The sequence below is a fragment of the Helobdella robusta genome (genome assembly GCF_000326865.2).
Source record: "Helobdella robusta unplaced genomic scaffold HELROscaffold_43, whole genome shotgun sequence".
NCBI classification, from domain to species: Eukaryota; Metazoa; Annelida; class Clitellata; order Rhynchobdellida; family Glossiphoniidae; genus Helobdella; species Helobdella robusta.
The window spans coordinates 23,661-47,893 of record NW_008705028.1 but is presented as its reverse complement, the minus strand read 5'-3'; the positions used below and the strand labels follow the sequence as shown (position 1 = coordinate 47,893).

The window sequence follows — 24,233 nt, the reverse complement described above, 5'->3', positions numbered from 1 at the left end:
TATAACTATCACAATTATATTTGCTAGAGGACTAGTGTCGCTACGACGCATACAGTTCGAGGAGGAACTAGAACCTTCTGACAGCGAGATATCTAGGACGTTCGAGAAACGTTGGTAAAACGAGTATATAAAGGCATGCGAGATACTGAAGGGTTGTTGTTGAATATTTGATATTAGATAGCGATTGATTGTTAGTGTCGAAAGCGATATTTGATATTTGACTCTGCGTTGTGTTTTTATTGTATTTGCGATAAACGTTAGTGAAACGGAAAGCGATAGTCTCTGAACGTTAATTAAATAGTTTGTAAACATTATTAGTAAAATGAATTAGCGTTGATTATTGATTAATTAATTAATTATTATATTGTAAATATTTAAATCGATAATTTGGAAGTTATATTGTCTTTGTATTTCACTGTGATTAAACGAGCTCGTCGTCGACCCGTCCAGTTATAGCAGTAACTCAGATTTTTTCCAATCATCTGGCACAATTTCTATGTTCCAGATTTTTGAGAACAATCTTTGTTGTCATTCGACTGCATAGGTTCCTGCCGTTTTCTGACAAATGCCTGAGGTCTTGTTATTTTTTATTTGATTAACGGCTCTAATTATTTCCTCTTTTGACATTTTTTCCCCGTCAAATTGATTCCCTTCTTTCCGGTCATTAAAAATAAAAGTATTGATTAATTAAATGTCTCTTTAGGATGTTGTCTTATCTCAATTTGGTAGGGTGTGTCAAACTGTTTTTTTTTCCATCTTTCTATTATTTTTTTTTGTCTGTGAGAACTTTCCTATCTTTTCCTTTTACTAGGTCCATCATTGTCACTGTTATCCACGTAATCATTCCACTTAGTTTCTTTATAACTGCGAACAGAGTTTTGCTATCACTTCTTTTCATAGTCAACTCTGCTTATTTTTTCTGTCTCTACGTATTTTTCTGCGGAATCTTTCAATGCTTTTTTTGTTTTTTTTTATATTTTTCTTATATTGTCGTGCTAGAAATTTTGTCGATTTTTTTGTTTCTGTTAGATCTTCAGCCATTCCTTTAGTCCGTTTTAAGATCCCCTTCTTTTTTTATATACCAAAACCAACTAATGCTTATATCAGTGATAAATAATTGTGGTTTGCATATTATTGACGTACTAATTAGTCGTGTTGTAAAACAACAGATTAAACAGGAAATGGCTGGTTGCCTGGATTTTTTGAAGTGTATATATAGTTACTTTGGATTCAGCTTCCAATTGAAGCTTTCAACAAGACCTGAAAAATTTTTGGGAGAAGTGGCTGTCTGGGATGAAGCTGAACAGGTTCAACTATTCATTTGAAATTAACTTCGTTTTCATCAACAAAATTTCATTCCTGTTTTTTCCATCTTTTTATTTTTTGGTTCCAACGATTTCTTTGTAATTTTTAGTTTTTTTCACCTCTATTTTTGTCACGTTTTATTTTTTCAAAGGTTAGTGAGTGAAATACTATAAAATATTAATTATGATAATGCCTTGTTTTTAAAATTTCTATTTAAAATTTTATTTATCAACAATAGAAATCAGATAGGTTAAAATAGGATATCTTAATTTTCTATATGACAACAAAAGAAATGAACGTTTATTTAATTAATATAATTATTCAGCAACTGAAGGAAAGTTTGGACGAGTTTGGTGAAAAATGGGAGTACAACCCAGGAGATGGAGCTTTTTATGGGCCCAAGGTAATGCGCTTTTGACAATTTTAATTTTAAATGATGTCACCTATCATTTGCTTTTTATTTTTTAGTTTTGTGTTGTTCAAATTAACCATTTCATCATATAGTTAGTTGTTTTCAGTGTTGGAAATGTATACGAATACTAAGACTCTTGTCAGCACAACGGTTGGAAACACAGATGCATTTGACATCGGCGTTCGATTCTCAGTTCACTGTTATTTATAACTGTGATGGAAGAAATCACAAAACCGATACGCACTGGTGACATTTGGAATCTAGTATATGCTGATGATATCGTTTTAACAGCCACGTCTGAGCAGAATGCAGCACAGATGATTGAAGATTGGAACACCAGACTCGCCAATCATGGATTCAAAGTCAACATCAGCAAAACCAATGCAATGAACACTGGTGAACCCATCCAATCCACAGCTACTGGACGATGGCCCTGTTCAGTTTGCAAAGCTGGTGTAGGTAACAATTCAATCAAGTGTCAGCAGTGTAACCAGTGGTGTCACAAACGTTGTTCAAAATTATTGGTACTTTATCTAAAGTGTCCAATTTTGTTTGTCCTGCTTGCATCAATGCACAAAAACAAATTCGAAATTGCACTTTTTTTCAAGCCATTAAGGTAGAGAAAGTAACATTATTTCAATATCTAGGGGATGTTCTGGATTTTACTGGAACAGCTGAAGCTGCCGTCGAGCACGCATACGTGCAGCCTGGAATAAATGGCATCTCCTTGCCTCTGGCGTGACATCCCACTACCACTACGATCAAGACTTTATAAATCTGTGATACGTCCGGTGTTGTTTTATGGTGCAGAAACATGGCCAATGACAACCAAACTGGAACAACAACTTCAACGAACCGGCATGAAAATGCTCCGATGGATGCAACGAATTAATCTGAAGGACCACATCAAATCTACCGAAATCCTTCGTCGTGCTGGTTTAGATGATATAAAGAACGAATGCCGGCAACACCGTCTGCGGTGGTTTGATCATGTCAAACGAAGTGGAAACAGTGCCATAACTTCTCTTGCAGATGTTGAAGTACCTGGCACACGTCCCAAAGGCCGTCCAAAGAAGTCCTAGTCGCCAACAATCGAGCAATACATGAAAGCTCTAAATTTAAATGAAATGGATACAACTGATCGTCTAATTTGGCGCAAAAAGTTGATGGCAAAGAAAACAACGTCCTATCTCGGGAAACCGGGTCTCTGGACGCTTGATTGATTGATTGATTGTGCGTTACTTAATTTCAAATTAAGATTATTAATGGTCTATACAAGTTTCGGCTCTTGAATGAATCAGCAAAACATAGAACTGATAAAATACAGAAAATTTATAGTTTTATAATAATAAATAAATAATAATAAATGATTATAATTTTCAGTGTTCAACAATTGAAATTATTTGAAAACTATATATCTATTTAATTTATTGCATGAAATAGCCGTGCTGAAGATTTAATTGAACGTTTTTTGATAATGGCAACAAATTTCAAACATTAAAACAAACAGTTTAGAAAATTTCCTAAAGAAATTAACTTTTTGGCAAAAAAATTAGGATTATATTTTAAAAGCAAGTTTGGTGATGGTAAATGTTTCATAAAAACTATGCTTTTTGCATTGCAGATTGATATAACAATCATGGATGCCCTTAGAAGACCTCACCAGTGTGCCACCATTCAACTTGACTTTCAACTACCACAGCGGTTCAATCTTACGTTTGTTAGGTGGGTAATATTTTTATCGATGATGATGATGATGACTTTTGGATGGTGATGTAGTGATTTTCATATTGAATGATCTTGAGCGCATCAGTTACAATTTATGTTATAACTTGTGATTATAGCTTCTTAAAACCAGCATGAAATTTTATTTGTATTATTGGTAAACTAATAAATTATCTTAAATTTAATACAATTTGAATTAATACCTCTATCGATTTTTGCAAATACTATCATATACGAACTTACGTGCATTAAAATATACAATATAAACATGTGATTATACATGCATGCGCCACACATGTTAACATATATTGAAAAACAACTATCTCAATCGCAGTGCTTGGTGTTAATGTCCAATAATAATAATAGTAAAACCAATAATTTAAAAGTAATTATGGTACAACTAAGATAGTTATATCAATCACGGTTCAACATCATTTTGTAAATATACTACGACAGACTTGAAGCCAAGATAAGAACTAATAGTTAGAAATTGCGTGAAGCGCTAGCAAATTAATTAGAAGGCGTAAATAATTAAAACGGTTATAAAAAAAAAGTCACGTGACACGGCATCGGTAGCTCTATAAAGAACGCCAAGAGAGACCTGCACAAGAGAGAGTCAGACGGAGAAGACAACAAGACAGAGACACACAAGAGAGAGGAGAGCAGGTAAGAAGAGGACGGAACACAGTTGACGTAAAAGTGATTAATGTGATTTTACGTAGCTATTTGCATTAATTTATTGTTTCTATTACTGCTGGTATCAAGTAAATGTTCAACTTAGTTTGCGTTTAAAGTAGTTGTGTTCATCTATCGGAAATCTTGAACCTACGGATAAACGAGCTCTTGACTATCGTTGGAAGCTACAACACGGTGTTGGAGATATAGCGAGTATTGAAGCTATAACATCAATGTTGGTAGTTACGAGGTCGAAGAGGTTACAACACTAGTGTTAGAAGTGGGATCTTCAAGAGATTGCACACTGGTGACAGAGGTAAGATTTTGATAGCTGGAAACTCACTGCAGTAAAGAATACCAGGATAACAATATAAATAGGCGGTCGTTTTCGGTCGTTTTCATAATCGAACCAATCAGATGTATTTTTAATAAAATGACAATTCATTGTATTAATGTCCAATAATTTAAAAGTATTTATGATTCAACCAATATTTACAAAACTTTAGATACATATATAAATAGGAATACATCCAAGCGAAATCAAATCCGAAATCTTCTCAAATTTTAGCCGAAGTTGGTAGAAGCCGAATTCCGGTACAGCCCTATTTTGAATCTGAACCGTATTTAATTTTCTTCAAGTTTTGGATTGGATAGTTTATATAACATATCTTTTTAGTACTATGCCTAATTTGATTAAAACAAACTAAAATGTCACATGAAAATGATGCTTCACATTGTATTTTTTATAAATGCTTGTAAATTCTCTTGACAGTGGAGATGAGAAAAGTGAGAAAAAAAGACCTGTAATCATCCACAGAGCAATTCTTGGTAGTGTTGAACGAATGATTGCTATCTTGTGCGAAAATTTTGCTGGAAAGTGGTATGCTTTTTTTTATTTGTTCCAATAGTTTATATTTTTAATAGTATTATATTCATTTCATTTTTTAATGACTTTCAAGCAATTTTAATTAAAATGTCATATCAAAATCTCTGTTTTGTTATTGTTTAAAAAAAAGACATTTTTTTTTCATTTTTTTATTCTTTCACACTAATCAATAAATGATCCTTTGGTTTTTAAGCATTATTCTGTGAATTAATTGTTGAATAAAAAAATAATCAGGCCTTTTTGGTTGTCCCCTAGACAAGTGATGGTAATTCCTGTGGCTCCACCATTTGATGAATATGCCCTAAAGGTATCATTTATTTTAATGTCGACATAAATTGGTTTTGTAGCATATAAATAGCGATTAGTTCGTCGCTAAATGAATTAATTCAGTTCATGAGTAAACTTTAGAGAGCAAGCAAAGGTTGAGAAGTTGCTATTTATTATTTGTAAACAATCAATCAATCAATCTTCATTTAGCGTCCAGAGATCCAGTTCCCCCTAGGTAGGTTGTTTTTTTTTGTCATCAATTTTTTGCGTCAAATTAGACGATCAGTTGTATCCATTTCATTTAAATTTAGAGCTTTCATGTCTTGCTCGATTGTTTGCGACCAGGACTTCTTTGGACGGCGTTTGGGACGTGTGCCAGGTACTTCAAAATCTGTAAGAGAAGTTATGGCACTGTTTCCACTTCGTTTGACATGACCAAACCACTGGGGCCGTTGTTTTTCTTTGTGATGGCATAGGAATAATTTGGGGAAAAGTTTTTACATCCGGACGACCATCCTGGCGACAACCACCAGTTATAAGCGGTGGGCCTAGCCTTTTGCTCAAAAGCACGCAAGGCAGCGTGGATGCAGTTTTATGTCATGCTCAGGACTGTTGTCTCTTATCTTATTACAGTTATTGTTAAGAACAAGGGAAGACGTTCTGTCTCTTGTTGTGCCATGGTAGTATAAGTTCAATAGCAATAACAATAATAATTTTCTTATATGTTGTGGATTGATGCAAGCAGGACAAACAAAATTGGACACTTTAGATAAAGTACCAATTATTTTTGAACAACGTTTGTGACACCACTGGTTACATTGCTGACACTTGATTGAATTATTACCTACACCAGCTTTACAAACTAAACAGGGCCATGGTCCAGTGGCTGTGGATTGGATGGGTTCACCAGTGTTCATTGCTTCTTAGTTTTTGTTTTTGCCGACTTTGAATCCATTATCGGCAATTCTGGTTTTCCAGTCTTCAAACATCTGTGCTGCATTTTGCTCAGATTTGGCTGTTAAAACGATATCATCAACATATATTAGATTCCAAAGGTCACCAGTGTGTATCGGTTTTGTGATTTTTTCCATCACAGTTATAAATAACAGTGGATTGAGAATCGAGCCTTGGTGAATTCCAACGCCGATGTCAAATGCATCTGTATTTCCAACCGTTGTGCTGACATTTCCATCACAAGTCGAACAAGATATTCTGGAATGAGTTGTCGACGTAGACTCCACCTGATTGCTTCACGGGGAACTCGATCAAATGCTTTTTCAAGGTCTACCAAAATGTGTGATAGTTATTGATGCTCTGCAAGGATCAACTACTATTATTATTTAACCAAAAAAGATAAACTTGTGGATAAGCCACCCTTAACTAAGAATTCCAACTGTAAATGTAACAGAAATGTCAAATAAATACATACACACAATTTCTTACTATAAATGTAATAGAAATGTCAAATAAATACATATACACAAACACATGCTCACACGTACATCATTCTATGAATACTGTCATGTTTCATATACCTAAAGGTGACAGTATTTATTATTTGTAAACGTTGAAAAATAAAAGAATGGGCTATGATTCTAAAGATAACCCAATACACGCACTCTACAAATATAAAATACAAACAATACAAAGAAGTTTAAGATTAGAAAAGGATGAAGGATTAAACAAAACGGCTATATATATATATATTTACAATATTCTATAAATTCTACCGAATGTTTGGCGTTAATATGTTTGTAGTTCGTTTTTTCGATTTTTCTCACTAAAGTTTTTTGGTGAACGTTTAGTTTATTAAAATTCAAAATAAACTTATTTTTCGAATTCATGCTGCAAATAAGGCCATATTCCGATTCCGAATGAATCATCATCAGTGCTCCTTTCTGTATATATAGGGAAATATTGACTTTGTCAAGATTAACTTTAACGTTGTAAAAATTAACTTTGGTGTTGTAAAATTGAACTTTGATGCGAATTAGGTGTCAGGTTTCCTTATTGGCTGGTCATCTTCTTTGGTCTCCTTTTCTTCATCGATAGCAATCATATTCTTCTTTGTCACTATTTACGATGCTAGTTTTTATTACTTCTTTGTTTTCGTTGTTGGTTAAGCGCCGGGTTGGAAGTGAGATTGTCATTTTTTGTTGTATATTTATTTTTGGTTTATTGATGTCGATTAGGACTGCTTCTGCAATTTTAAGATGCGTGTAGTTGCTGTTCTGGTATATTACTTTGGTGTTGCTGTCGAGGATTTCACGGCTAATTGTGATTGAGTGTGTTGAGTCCAAATGAGATTTGATAGCACCACTCTGTTTATGCATCGTAAGTCAGTGAGGTAGTAGTAATCCCGATATATGAGTCATGTTGACGTGCACAGCCGTCAAAGGTTGCAATTAAATTCATATATAACGTGATTACGCTTTAACTCAGAGTTATCTCTAGGACTGCAGTTGTTTTTCAGTATTAGGTGAGACGTCTTTTTATTGTTGTAATAAATTCAGAGTTTTACTTTACTATTTGGGTTGGTTGGTGTGACATTTTTATTGATGATATGCTTAAGAATAGCTTCATCTACCTTGTATGCTGTTGACATGTGATTTCTGTAATACAAGATGATGTCGTTATCTTGATTGTTGGTACTAGGAAGGTTATTGCTGTGTAGTAATTTGTTTTTAACAATCTTTTCAATAGTGTAACTTATATCCATTGTTTACAAGCAGGTTAATGACCCTCTTTAATTCAGCGTCGCGATTTTCAATATCGGAAGAGTGTGTGAAGGCCCGGTTCACAAATGATCACCAATAGATTATCACCCAATATCTATCACCCCCTTGACTTTCACGTATTCTAGAAAAATTCATCGTTAGATCATTCATCTATCCATGTTTCAACCATCCATCCATCAAACCACTATTACAAGATCAGTTTGCATTTCGTCCTACAGGTTCATCTACATCCGACATCATCTCTCTTACTTCCACAATAATATCTTTTCTTAAAAATAATAATAATGTTCATCTTATGGCTCTTGACTTTTCTAAAGCTTTTGACTCTCTCAATCACTTCTCACTTTCAAATAAGTTAGCCTCTCTTCCTCTACCTGACCACATTTACAATATTATAATAAATTTTCTTTTTAATAGGAGTCATTCTACTTTCTTTAGCTCTACTCTTTCATTTACTCTACCTATTAATTCTAGCGTAGTTTAAGGTTCTGTCCTTGGGCCATCTACCTTTATCATCAATGCTTCTACTCTCAAAACTTTTCATAGCTCTAATCACATCATCAAATACGCTGACGACAACTACCTTATCATCCCATCATCTAACTCAAACACCATCCAATCAGAACTCGACTCACTAATTACATAGTCAAAACGATACAATCTGTCACTTAATCTCAATAAATCATTCGAACTCATCATTCACAATAGCTGTAAATAAATATTATTACCTCCAGAACACCCATCATTCACTCGCACAAGTCAATTAAAAATATTAGGCATCACATTCACCTCCACACTTAATATAGCACCTCATATCAATCACATCATCACAAAAGGCTTTCAAGCATTTCACGCACTCAAAACATTCCGCTCACATGGTCTCAGAGGCATCAAATTTTTTGACATCACTGAATCACTCATAATCTCACGCATCAAATATGCAGCTCCCTCTTGGTCTGGTTTTGCTATACAACAACTTCAGCAACTACAATCTCTCATCAAAAATTCGCTTCAACTATCTACCTGCATCATACTCTACTGTCATTCAGATATTCAACACACTCGATTCAAGACTGTTCAAGAAAGTAGAAAATAACAACAACCACGTCATCCATCCTCTACTACCACCAATTAAAACTACAATACACAACCTTCGTCAGCGCAAACATAACTATCAAGTCATAACTACAACAACAACACACGTTTAGAAGACATTTTCCTCGAGATCGGAGGTTGCCGTTTGGCTACCTATGATGAAACCGAAATACCCCTCGACGCCATTCACATCTGTCACTCGCCTCAGTATCACGCAATCCCGCTTTCACTCCGTCCTTCTCCACCTGCTCTCTCCATCCCAATCGCGGACGACCCCTTCCTATCACTCCTTCAACCTCGAATTCCAACGCTCGCCTAATCCCGACCCTTTCATCCCTTCTCAACACATGTCCATACCACCGCAATCTCGATCTCCTTACCTATGTCACAATTTCCTCATTCAGTCCCATCATTGACGTCAGCTCTGTAATACTCCTCGTATCCTTCACTTTAACCCACACATCATCCATAGCTCATAACTACATATCAGGAAAGAACTTTCATCACAAAACACCTCAAACATATTTGTAATGGAAATTGTTCCATTACATGATCACGTGGAATAAGTACTAGCACAAAGCACGTGTGCTTACCTAGGAGAGAGCGCCGTATGGTCACGTGGGTCGATTACTAGACCAAAGTACAAGCGCTTACCTAGGAGAGAGCACCGTGCATGCCTATAAATAGCCTACGCAAATAAGTTAGCTCTCATTCCTTTATGTGGCTCTTGGGTCGGAGTTGACGTTAGTAAAATTGAGTATTGTATTGTTGCATTTTCATTAATTTGGTTTATTCGAATAATTATTTAGTTAGGTTTTAATAAAGGAGGATTAATAATATATCTGTCGTTGTGTTTAGTTAATATCGAACCCGTTACACATATTAACACTCAATAAAACTTTATCATTCACACAAGTAGTTTTTATTTAATAAAACTTTATCATCCACACAATAAGTTTTTTTTATTCGTCGATCACCTCACTAACTCACTACGTACTCATCTAATCTATTAATTTGCGTTTTTATGCCATTACTTCATTTTTTTGTCAATTTATTTAATTTTTTTTATTTATTTCATTGTTGTTATTTATTATTTCTTTTATTCAATTTTATTTTTCATGTTTAAACATTTTTTCTTTCTCCGATTTTTATTTATTTATTTACTTATTTGTTTTTTATTTATTTATTTACTTATTTGTTTAATTTTGTACTACTGCTTCGCATGCTGTAACATTCTCTGCGTCTGTCAGCAGTTTTTGATTTATAAAGGATAATATATATATATATATATATATATATATATATATATATAATAGAGTTCGGCATATAACAACTAAATTGTGTTGCTCTGAAAAAGAGAAACGATTTTATTAATAAAAAATAATAAATTAATTAAATCAATTTAGCCTTAATTAAGTAAATGTCGTACCTGAAAAAGAGAAACAACAATTAAAGCTATTATATATAATAACCAATATTAACTAAGAGCTGGAAGAAATATTCAAAATATCCAAATAATTTCAACTCAAACAGAAACTTAAATTTAATCTGTCAAACGTAAAACTTAAGAAATATTCAAAATATCCAAATAATTTCAACTCAAACAAAAAATTTAAATTTAATCTGTCAAACGTTTCACAATTTACACAATAACGTTGTACACCATAACTCAATTCATAATGAAGTGGAAATCCTTCATTACATCTCCACCTCAAAAGAAGACTTAGATTCATCCGGCACAGGAACAAGTTTTGTAATGTGGAAAAGATTGGATTCAAACTTTTTGTGTCCTGTATTGATTCTATAAATTGAGTTTGACAATTTTTCCAAAACCTGGTAGGGACCAATTTTTAATTCCTCTAGTTTTTTTCTATTTAATGAATTTCCGTTTTCAACATATACCAATTTTCCTATTTTTATTTCGTACGTTTTCCTTTTTTTATCAAATTGTTTTTTATTATAGTTGTGTGATTTTATAGTTCTTTCCAATGCTATTGTTCTATCTTTCAATAAATCTTATATATCATGTTTTTTTTAATTCCTCTGGTAAAATATTATCAATTTTTCCTTCCAATAAATATTTTGGCGAAAAACCTGTCACAAAGTGTTCGGTTTCATTATATTTTTTTGTACAATCCTGAGCAATAGTTGTCCAGGCTAATTTGTTTTTCTTCTCATTAATCTTGCACCTTATTTTATTGATTAATGTTTAATTTAATCTCTCATTGAGCCCATTTGAAAAGGGCGCATTCACTGCAGTGAAAACCATAGTTATATTTTTTTCATCCAGAAAATTTTTAAATTCCTTTGAGTTTATACTCGGATATTGATCCGATAGAATGAGACCTATTTTATTTTCTGATGATACTGTATTGACAAGTTTTATAAAATCGCTTGAACTTTTAGTTTTTGAAGTCAAAATATATGTATATCTTGTGAAGTGGTCTACCAGAAGATGCAAATATGTTTTAGTTGAACGTGAGCCACCAAGTCCCCCAATGGTATCAAATGACATGATTTCAAAAGGTTTTGTAGCTGGGCCTAGATGGGACATCAATCCAAATTTATATTTAGATCTGGATTTATTTTTTATGCAGATTTCACAAGTTTCGCAAAAAATTTTTATATTTTGTGTTGTATTTTTTGCTATATACAAGGGTTTTATTTTTTTTCCATTTGTTGTATTCCTATGTGACCATATAAAATGTGCGTGTTTTCTATAATTTTTATACTAAATTCCTCAGTCAGTAAAATCTTTTCCGTTTTTCCCACCTTTTTGTAATATATCTTTTAATGATAGTCGATTTTGGTGTTGTTTTATGTCTTCGTTTATTTCTTGGTCCTTTTGAATGTCTTCAAGTGTAATAAAATTTACAACTTTCAAAATATCTTCTTGGTTTTCATATGATTCCAATACAGGATTTCTACTCAAACTGTCTGCTTCTAAATTATATTTTACTTCAAAATCAAATTGTGACAAATAATACGTGAGATCACCTAGTTCTTCATCTGGTCTAGCTTTAATATTCAATTTTTCTAAGGGTTTATGATCAGAGAAAACCGTGAATTTTTTTCCCATGAACCAATGTTGCCAATATTTTACTGCTTCTTTTATAGCTAAGCACTCCAAATGAATGGCTTTTTTCTTTTTTTCTCTATCATTTAATTTCCTTGAGAAATATGCACAAGGCTTTTCTTCTACATTATATTGTGGTTGCTTCAGGACCCTGTATACTAGCGTCTGTATAAATGTGTATTGGTTTGTCTGGATCAAAGATATTTAAATGGGGCTCTTACAAAGTAGATTTTTTATTTTATCAAATGATTCTTGACATTTTTTCGACCAAATAAACTGTTCATCTTTTCTTAATAATTTATGCAGTGGCTTTAATATAATTGATAAATTAGCTACATATTTTCCATAAAAATTAATTTTACCCAAGAACTTTCGAACATTTTTCCGTGTTTTGGGGACAGGAAAATTTTTTATTGCAATTAAATTATCTTTCAATGGAGTTACTGTGTTATTTTTTATTATATGACCCAAATATTTAACTGAGTCTTGGGCAAAGTTACATTTAGAAAATTTTAATCTGAATCCTTCTTTCAGAATCGCATCCAATAGCAAGGATAAGTGTTTAATATGTTCTGTAAATGATTCAGAAAATTTTAAAATATCATCTATGTAATTAACAGTGAAGTCTGATAGTCCGTGTTTCCTATTGATACTACTCAATACTCTCTGAAAAATTGCCGGAGATGTTTTTAAACCAAATGGTAAGCAGGTCCATTGGAAATGATTTTCTTGAGTAACGAATGCAGTTTTTTTTCTGTCTTCAATTTTTAAATGGATTGACCAGAATGCAGAGTTTATATCCAATGTTGAAAAATATTTACAATTCCTTGTTTTTACCTTTAAATCTTCAATTAGCGGAAACGGATGTGATTGAGGAACTACGATTTTATTTAGGTCACGAAAATCTATGCATAATCTACATTTTCGTCCTTCTTTTTTATAAGTCAATGTTACTGGAGCTGCAAAAGGACTATAAGACTCTTCAATCAAATTTTTCTGTAATAATTTTGATACTTGCTGTTCTATTTCTTTTTTATCTTCAATACTACACCTGTATGGTCGTTTACTACAATATTTATCTACTTGTAAATCAATATGGGCTTCATATCCTTTCACCGTGCCTATGTCGTACTTATCTTTAGCAAAAAGTGTTTTATATTTTGAAATTATTTTATTAATTTCAGATTGTTGTTGAAAGTTTAGATGGTTTACTGAGATGTTGAAGCATGTTGTTTTTATATGTTCATTGAAATTTATTTTATTTTTACTTCCATCTTTCTTGAAATCTTGAATTGTTTGTCTGATTTCTAATTTTTCATTTTGACATAATTGAAATGCTCTTATACAATCTAATCCAATTAAAAAATCGTAATCAAAATTTTCTTTATCTATAACAAAAACATTAATATATTTTTCAATTTTAAAAATTTTTATCTTTAAAGTCATTATTCCAATAGATTTTTTCACACCATTAATCGTTTTTAAATTTTCGTATTTATTATTCGTTAATTTTGAATTTATTGACAATAATTTGGAATTTATTAAAGATACATTTGATCCTGAGTCATAAATTCCTAAAGTTTCTAAAGTATCATTCATTGTCAATTTTGTTTTGATTAATGGTGGAATTACAAGTTTTTTGGACTAGTTTCATTTAACTGGATTTCTAATTCAGAATTGTTAATGCTTTTAATGTGGTCTCTTCGTGGTCGATCACTGTTTTTGTTTTTGAACCAATGATAGCGAGTTCCTTTTTCTTCTTTTTCACAAATTCTGCATGGCCGCCGGTCTGTGTCATGTTTCTCCTTAACGTTGCTTTCAAAACTGATATCTTTTTTTCAAAATTTCTTTTTTTTTTACTAAATGCTCTAAACCTCGAATATTATTAAATAAATCTTCAGTTTCTTTTAAATTATCTCTATCTAATTTATCCGCTATAAAATATGGTAGCCCTGTAACGATTAAATCAATGAGGGTTTGCTTATCCATTGATTTATTTAATTCTAATAATAATCTCTTTTTTTTGTGCATATGCTAATAATGATGAGTCTTGTTTGTGTTTAAATAAAATTGCGTACCGGACTGGCGACCAACCTTTGTCAGTATAGGTTTCACAAAAGTTTTTTTTCCACATCAACCAATCTGAATTTACACTATACTTTATTAGCATAGAACTGTAAAAGTCCATGTACGTTTCCTCTAAAAGTAACCTCAGAGCCTCAATTTTTTTTGTATCTTCATCTATTCCTAAACGAGCACATTCTGTTTCAAAAATATTCATCCATTGAGAAACATTTGATGTTTTTCTTGAAAATTTATCTATTACAAATGTTCTCGTTAGGTTTCCTATATGTTGAGGTTTATTTATTTCCTTGGTCATTTCTGTAAAATTCTCCAATATTTTTGACAGTTTTTCTTCAGAAATTCCAGTCGTAGCTGTAGGTTCGGTGTTTCCGCAGTAATTTCCTCTAGTAAACTGCATATTTCCATTTTCATCTATATAAACATTTCTTATTTCTGGTGTTAATGAAATCCATACTTGTCTTTTTTCATGTCTTCTTTGTAATGTAGTTTTTACTTTCAGAAAAGTTTCAGTCTTCATAATTGTCTCATGAAATTTTACCGGCTGAAATTTATCTGGAATTGCAAATATGCGGTTGTTCATATCCGTAATTGAGGTTATGCATATTACATTTGTTTTTGGATCTTCGTTCGATTTTACTATGAATTCAAATTTCAATTTGTCCATGGTTCAATAGCTGTAGAATTGTTGTTTTATAATAGAGTTCGGCATATAACTACTAAATTGTGTTGCTCTGAAAAAGAGAAACGATTTTATTAATAAAAAATAATAAATTAATTAAATCAATTTAGCCTTAATTAAGTAAATGTCGTACCTGAAAAAGAGAAACAACAATTAAAGCTATTATATATAATAGATTCTAAGAGCTAGAAGAAATATTCAAAATATCCAAATAATTTCAACTCAAACAAAAACTTAAATTTAATCTGCCAAACGTTTCACAATTTACACAATAACGTTGTACACCATAACTCAATTCATAATGAAGTGGAAATCCTTCATTACATATATATATATATATATATATATATATATATATATATATATATATATATATATATGTATATATATTTTTGTTGTTGTCACCTCATATATATATATAAAGAACCACGATATTTTCATGGGATGACATTACAATAGGTCCTAGAGAACAACCGCGCTTCTAAAGACGATTCTACTTTGAAGCGTAATATATGAATTCAATTGACCACTGTGCATGTCAACAACATTCGAATATCGATGTTGCGACCATTTCACAATCAAGACGTCTCACATTGCATACAAAAAAAGGGGCGGAGCCATCAAATCTCACTTACAATCGACACATACAACTCCAATAACCAGCCAAATTCTTGGCAACAACACAAAAATAATTTATCAAAACACCAACACAATACACCTAAAAATTCACCGAACCATATCGAGCGCGTGTGTTGCTCAACGGATTCTACCTCCCATTTCTACAATAGATGGGTTGAAACAAATGCTGTCGGGCCGAAAGAAGAATCCTAGCCCAACTTAGATCTGGCCACTGCATCATTCTTAAAAGCTACAGATCCAAAAAAGAGGCAATGACTGTCAGGGTTCGAGGTCTGGTGTGAAGCAATTAGTGAAGTGATGGTTCATACTAACTTCTACGTCAGACGGCCCACAAAGGTATTCGCCCGACTAAAGTGAACGTATCAATAGAACATCGTTTGTTAAACAGTGAACCATTTTGTTTAGTTAATTTTGTTTGTTTTCCAGTTTAAACTAATAAAAACTCGTTACAAAGAGCAAAAAAAGAGGTTTTGAAATTATTTGCGTTGGGCTGAGGAAGGAACCAGAACAACTGATGTTAGAAGTAGGATACACGCTATCAGAAGAAGGAAAGTGTGTAATGGCGCAGACGGCCGGAAAAAGGTCCACAGAAATTGCCTTCACAGTTTGGGCAAAAAAACAAATTATAAAGTAAAGACAAAACCAAATCCAAATGCTGAAATCAAATCAAAGCAGCACGATTTGTTGGGTGTTGATTGAATTTAACTTTTTCTGGAGATACCCTAAGTCATAAAACAAATTAGTCGGTTTAAAATCTTCAAATATTATGTGTATGTATAGGTTAACAAAATATCATTGAAGATTTTTATATTTATTTAAAAAAATTGTTCAGGTTCAAAAGACTTTGTTTGGTTGTGGTTTCCAGTGTGATGCTGATCTTGATTCAGGAGACACTATGAACAAAAAAATAAGAAACGCCCAGCTGTCACAGTATAATTTTATTATAGGTACCACTTTTTTTCTTGTTTCACCCTAAATAAACCCAGTTCTTGGATATGTTTTTTTAGAGGTTGATCATTGTGGTAGCTGATATAAATTAATTAAAATTTCCGTTTGTTATAGTTTAAATTATAATTATATTTTAGTTTATATAATAAAAAAACATAATTTGCTCATTACGTAACACAGCATGAATTATTACTCATTATTATTGCGTATCTTTCTTCAACAATCATGATCATGATATTTTCAATTTGAACAATTTTGAACAGTTGTTGGTGAAAAAGAGCAAACAAACGAAACTGTGAACATAAGAACACGAGACAACAAAGTGCATGGCGAGCACAAATTGGACCATGTTATAGACAGGTTGAATTTCTTCACCCAGTCCAAGCTTCTGGATGCAGAAGAAAAATTTTGATTTTTATTTAACTTGTCATCATGTGGACATTTAAATAGTTGATTACCGCTCAACTTCAAGATTTTTAATTTTAAACACAATGAATTGTGTGGATTGCCAACATAGTGTAGTCTCGTTTTACATTTAAACTCATTGAAATACCTTGTTTTGACATCATACCAAGAATAAATTAATTTGTCTTACCATTGTGATTATTGTACCATTATTGGAACTTATCTAAAACTCAGCTTCGTCAACTATACCCAACCATAGAAAAAAGATGAGCAGAAATACTCAACAATCGAATAACGTCATAAATTTATGATAGGACGCATAATTATTTATTAAAAAACAAGTACAAGTTTTTCAAATAATATCTTAACGGTACAACCATGTATATAGAATATAAAATATATAGGAAATCAACAATTTATAAAATTTAGAGGCCGATATTACCATGTGCAACGGGGGCCTTAATGCAGAACTATAATTTTTAGTAACATAGATAAAAAAGCGTTTAATTTTTATCTATGTATAAGTTACCTAAAAAAAACTAGTATTTTTTACGACAAAATAGTATAGCATATTTAAAAAAATAACTTTTGAAGTTATTTCAGAAAAAACACGTATCTTACCATAAAATTTATTCAACTAGCGATTGAATAAAAATTTGTCGAAATGTAGTTTAGTCGATAGTCCAAACAGAGACCGGGCTATCTGCTGAACTGTATTACGCTTTTAAATAACGTAATTAAAATAATAACTTCATTATATATTTATATTTTTCTACATATAATAAAAAATATTGAACAAACTGTGTGGAGTTTTATTTAGTTTTTTCGCACATTAATCCGAATCTTCGTGTGTGTGTGTGTGTGTGTGAATCTTCGTGTGTGTGTGTGTGTGTGTGTGTGTGTGTGTGTGTGTGTGTGTTGATAAAATCCAAAGCTAAGTGCTTTAGTCAAATGCGAAATAGAACAGGGAAACGTTAGAAATGCTATGAGGATTTTAGCATCGACGGATACGGCAGACACTATCAACTCCCTAAAAGGACAAGCATCCTCCCGCTCCGTTAGACAGAAAACCAAGTCCCAATAAAGAATCGATAAGTGTTACTGTTAATCTCCAACAAATTATGTTGTGCTTGAGGCAGTTTCCAAAAGAAACCTCAGGAGGTAGAGACGGTCTAACTCCACAGCACTTAAGGGATTTAACACATGATAAGATAGAAACAACAGAACTCATCAGTGCCATGACCGGCTTTATCAATCTGCTGTTGGGTGGCGTTTGTCCACCCGAGGTGGTCCCATACTTGTTTGGCGGGAGATTGGTGGCCTTGTCAAAGAAGGACGGTGGTGTTTGACCTATTGCCATTGGATGTGTATGGAAACGCTGGGCTGCAAAATGTGCGTTATTGGTCATCAAGAACAAGGTGGGTCCAATTTACCAACCTCAGCAGGTCGTTGTCGGGATTAGCGGTGGAGCAGAAGGAGCGATACACGCTGTCAGGCGATTTGTCAATAATATGAAGGCTTTCTAAAACTTGATTTTTCAAATGATTTTAAAAAGAAACTTGACAATGCTTTGAATGGTATGCCGTGTAAATTTAACTATAAGCTTGATTGATATATTTTTTTTCTCGTTCTTTATCACTGGTTGGAGTTGTATATTCTATCTATTATTATGCGGGCCGGGCGGAAGTTTGTTCGCGCCCTGCTAGTTGACTAGAGACGCCGACCTCGTCAACTATCAGCAAGTCTTCTTCAACATCCATTATTTTAGGTAAAATAATTAAGCCGAGCCAAATTTCAAGCGTACACTTCTTTTATTCAATAAAAACAAAATAGTACAAATCAAACCACTGTCTTTATTAACGAGCGATAAATCCAAAATTAACAATATATTAATACTATAACTATCAGGCAAAATATCAAGCAATACCAGAACGAAACCAAGCTATAAACAAAACCTAAAATACATAATAAAAAAAGCGACCGACCGACCTTCTATATCTCAACTCGCGGCCTTTTATATGTTTTTACCGCCCTATTTACATAACGCTTTCTATTCGTTGGTGTTTTAGTTAATGTACATATATGTGTTTATATATGTACAAAGTCGAATATTTATGTATCTATTATTTTTATTGTTTCAGTATATGTATTCGCATATGCTTGTGTGTTTATATATGTACAAGGAAGAACATTTATATATCTATTATTTTGATTGCATCAGTATATATATTCATGCATACTTATGTGTTTATATATGTGGAAAAAGAACATTTATATATCTATTAATTTTATGACATCGGTGTATGTACTCACTTATATATGCCTGTGTGTTTTACATATATACTCAGTGCTGAACACTTATATATTTATTATTTTGATTGCTTCAGTGAATGTATTCATATGTGCTTATGTGTTTATGTATGTACAGGGATGAACATTTATATATCTGTTACTTTTATTGCATCAGTATATATATTCATGCATACTTATGTGTTTATCTATGTGGAAAAACGAACATTTATATATCTATTAATTTTATGACATCGGTGTATGTACTCATTCATATATGCTTGTGTGTTTTACATATATACTCAGTGCTGAACACTAATATATTTATTATTTTGATTGCTTCAGTGAATGTATTCATATGTGCTTATGTGTCTATGTATGTACAGGTATGAATCATTTATATATCTGTTACTTTTATTGCATCAGTATATATTTTCATGCATACTTATGTGTTTATACATGTGGGAAAACGATGATCCATATATCTATTACTTTTATTACATCAGTGTATGTATTCATACGTGAGTATGTGTTTATAAATGTGGAAGAATAAACATCTATATATCTATTATTTTTATTACATCAGTGTATGTATGTTCATATTAATGTCAATATGACTATGGGTTTTTATATGTATGGAAACGAATCATTTATATATCTAATGTGTTTATATATATTCATGCATACTGATTACATCAGTATATATATATATATACATATGTGCGTATGTATTTATATATGACATCGGTATATGTATTCATTCATATATGCCAAAATAATGCTTGTGTGTTTTATATATGTACAGAGCTGAACATTTATATATCTATTATTTTGATTACTTCAGTATATGTATTCATATGTGCTTATGTATGTACTAAGATGAACATTTATATATCTATTGCTTTTATTACATCAGTATATATATTCATGCATACTTATGTGTTTATATATGTAGAAAAACGAAGATCCATATATCTATTACTTTTAGTACATCAGTGTATGTATTCAAACGTGATTTTGTTTTTAAATTGCATATCGAATCACGGTGGTCTGTACAAGTTTTGATTTTCTTATGGGATCTCCGTAAATCCTCACAATCTCAAATCCTTTCTTTTATTTTCATTTTGTGTTTCGGATTTAAATAAAATTCTATATCATAGAAAATTCTATACTCTTTTTTATACTTAGAAGAGGACGTAGCACGCGTCGCATATATTGCTATTCTCCCTATATACAAAACAGCACAAAGCAGCGTCGCAATAAAAATGAGGGGGACGAACAAGAGGACACGAAATGAAATTGACTGCTCTTCCATTCCATAAGAACATGAGGAAACAATACTTCATCAATAGATCAACTTGTATCTGGAACAATCTGGGTGTCGATGTTGTGAATGCTGATAATGTGAATGATTTTTAAAAAAAGTTGGATACTTATCTTATGAATGCCAGATTTATGTACGATTTTTACAAAAAGTTGGATACTTATCTTATGAATGCCAGATTTATGTACGATTGGAGGGCAAATGATACTTGATGTGACATTGGCTATTTGTGAGATTGGGATATATTCAATTTTTTCTTTTTTTCAGTATGTTTTTTTTATTATCTTTTTTTCATTTTACAAGGTTTAATACATTATTTGACTTATAAAAACATTAATTATTTTAAATTTATTCAGTATAGACTCATAGGTTTATTTAATTTATTGTTTTAAAATTGTCTTAGTTTTGAGAAGGCACAGGGACGTTTCGTCTTCGCTTTTGTTTAACGTAATAATAATAATAATAATAAAGTAAAGATGAATTTATATATATAAGACATAAAGTAAAGATGAATATATATATATATATATATATATATATATATATATATATATACAGCGATATATATATTTCAAAAATTCAACACTACTTTCAACATTGTTCAACTTTTTCATATTTCTTTTTAATTTATTAATTTCCGAGAAATTAGACATTTTATTGTTTTTTTTTAAATTTTTATTAAATAAATTTGCAAATAGCTATTTCGAGTTATAAATAACTCATCTTCAGTGCATTATATATAAGGTATATCAAAATAATGCAATTACCAACAACGTTCCAAACAACAATGAACAGGAAGATAATGGCAAAATATTGAGGTAATCAATATTTTGATTTCAAATCTGCACAAAAGAAGCTCCTTTCTACACTCCTGATGGAAAAATGTAAAAGTTAATGGTGTAGCCATTGGCTCCCCTCTAGGAGTGTTGTTTGCAAACTTCTACATGGGATATTTAGAAGAAACTGTTTTCCAAAAGAAACCACATCTCAAACCCGAAATGTATGTGAGATATGTTGATGATACGTTCATTATAGTAGAAAATGAAAACAACTTGATGGACCTAATTGATGAATTTAAATCCAACTCAGTTCTTTCCTTTACCCATGAAATTGAAAATAATAAACAGCTACCATTTTTGGATGTCCTGATAACCAGAAATGACATTGGTTTTCAAACACAAGTTTATGTAAAAGACACCAATTTGGGATTTTGTCTTAATGGTAAAAGCGAGACCTCAAAACGATATAAAAATAGTGTTATATTTTCTTTAGTTAACAGAGCGTTTCAACATTGCTCTGATTATACACTCATAAACTCAGAATTATTAAGAATAAAAAAACTTCTCGTGAACAATAATTACTCTTTGAAACAAATTGATCAAGTCATAAAGAGATTAACCAAAAAATATCACGAAAATGCACAAAATATACATCAAAATAATACAATTACCAACAACGTTCCAAACAACAATGAACAGGAAGATAATGGCAACCCCTCCACCACGTCTAATAACTTTGATAATAACAGCATCACAAGCCTCACCACAAACAGTAATAACAATAACAACAACAATAACAACAACAATAACAACAACAACAACAGCCGTATCATTAGAAACCAAATCAACAACAAAATGAATGACAAAAATAAGATAATATTTTACTACAAAAATACCTTTTCAATGGCGTATAAAGAAGATGAAAGAATTTTATATTGTTTATAGTTATTAAATTTACTTTATTGGTTTTCTGTTTTAATTAAATAATTTATATAAATTAATAATTACTTGTTCCTTTATATCAAATATCTTACATACCTTATATATAATGCACTGAAGATGAGTTATTTATAACTCGAAATAGCTATTTGCAAATTTATTTAATAAAAATTTAAAAAAAAACAATAAAATGTCTAATTTCTCGGAAATTAATAAATTAAAAAGAAATATGAAAAAGTTGAACAATGTTGAAAGTAGTGTTGAATTTTTGAAATGTTGCGTTAACAATAGTCTGTTACCAATATATATATATATATATATATGTACGGTTGAAGATTACATCCCATTTTGCAGTTAGAAGTTTTTTAAATAAAATTTCAACAACACGAAGCTGTTTTGTTTCAACTTTATTAAACTGTGAAGTTTGGCTGATGGCCGTTTCGGCTAATGCCATCGTCGGAACCTAGATTGTAAAACCAAATGAGGAGTTAATAATATAAATTATAAGAAATAGTAAATAGAATATTAGATATTAAAATGAATAAATAAATGAATAACAACCTATATTTTAAAATTAACTCATTATATTGTTGAAAATAAAATAAACGAATAAATTTAAAAGAAAAATTATGAATAAAATCGTTTGTGTACTATCGTAGTTGAAGTGTAGAAAGTTAGCATAGTGACAAGAAGTAATGCAGAAATTATGGGAAGTCGATAATAATATTTAATGATATGACAATTTATTGAAAAATTATTAGATATTTAACAATTGGATATAATATTATTTAGCAATAAATATGTATAAAAAAATATTAAGGCGTAACAAATAATGAAGTTAGTGAACAAATTGTTTGAGTTTTATGGCGTGAAGAGACAAACGGATTGTTGTTAATGGTGCGTTCTTGTGTGTTATATTCGTCATTATATTTGGTGTGTAGTAGCTGTCTATTGATGACGTTTGGCAATTGAGCAGTACAACTTCGCGATATTGAGTAAAAAGTTGTAAGACGTGGGCGAAATTGTCTGACTGCGTGTTGATTGTTGGTTTATTATTGAGGATGAGAATAGCTTCTTTTGAGTCTTGAGGGACGACGTTCATTACAAAGTATGCTAGTGTTATTATCAAGAATTTTTCGAGTAACTGGTATGTTGTGCTGCTTATTGAAGTGATCCTTGATAGCGCCTTGCTGTACGTGCATGGTAAGGCGTCTGCGAAGTGTTGTACGTGTGTGTCCAATATATGTTTCCACATCACGGTGTGGCAAAGGGCATCGAAATTGGTACACGACGTTCGTACTATCTAGATTATCTTTTGTAGTGGCTGGACTGTTTTTGATGACTAATTGTTGTGTTTTTGTTGTATCATAATATATTATTAACTTGATCTTTTTATTTTCATCTTCTGATGTGAGATTTGATCTAATGATTTGTTTAATTTGTTTTTCATCAATTAGATAGTTATTATGCATTTGATTTTTGTAGTAGATAGGTATTGTTTGTTGTTCGTGCTGTGGTTGTAGAAGTGGTTGTTTGAATTTCTTGAGAGATTAAGATATGACGTCGTCGATGAGTGTATTTGGATAATTATTATTAATAAGTAACTGTTTGATTCTTTGAATTTCTATATGAAGAGATTCATCGTCGTTAGATAATTTAAAAGCGCGTGTGATGAAGTTTTTAAAGACGTTGTTTTTGTATTTGACGGGACAATCGGAATTGTAGTTTAAGTATTGTCCAGAGTTTGTTGGTTTGACGTATACTTGGGTAGAGAGCTGATTTGCGCGCATGGTGACTAAAGTATCAAGGAAAGAGATTTTATTATTGTTACTAACTTCAATTGTAAATGATAAGCAAGAGTTGTTCTGGAACAGGTTTTGGAGTTGATATATGTCAGCTATAGACTTTGTGATGATAAATATATCGTCGACGTAGCGGGCGTAGATAAGCGGTTTGTTTTCTGGATC

At 31.7% G+C, this 24,233-nt stretch overlaps 1 protein-coding gene across 1 annotated transcript in view; it reads left to right on the top strand.

Moving 5' to 3' along the window:
* The window catches only part of HELRODRAFT_85090 (hypothetical protein), a gene marked incomplete at both ends in the record, with an annotated part of 69,728 nt that extends 52,786 nt beyond the window's left edge, over positions 1-16,942 (top strand). The window contains 7 exons of the mRNA XM_009025654.1: positions 1,170-1,307; positions 1,631-1,708; positions 3,342-3,446; positions 4,900-4,997; positions 5,238-5,310; positions 16,415-16,529; positions 16,794-16,942. Of these exons, the coding sequence (XP_009023902.1) occupies positions 1,170-1,307; positions 1,631-1,708; positions 3,342-3,446; positions 4,900-4,997; positions 5,238-5,310; positions 16,415-16,529; positions 16,794-16,942 (756 nt within the window). The remainder of the gene's footprint in view (positions 1-1,169; positions 1,308-1,630; positions 1,709-3,341; positions 3,447-4,899; positions 4,998-5,237; positions 5,311-16,414; positions 16,530-16,793) is intronic.
* Positions 16,943-24,233: the final 7,291 nt, after the last annotated feature.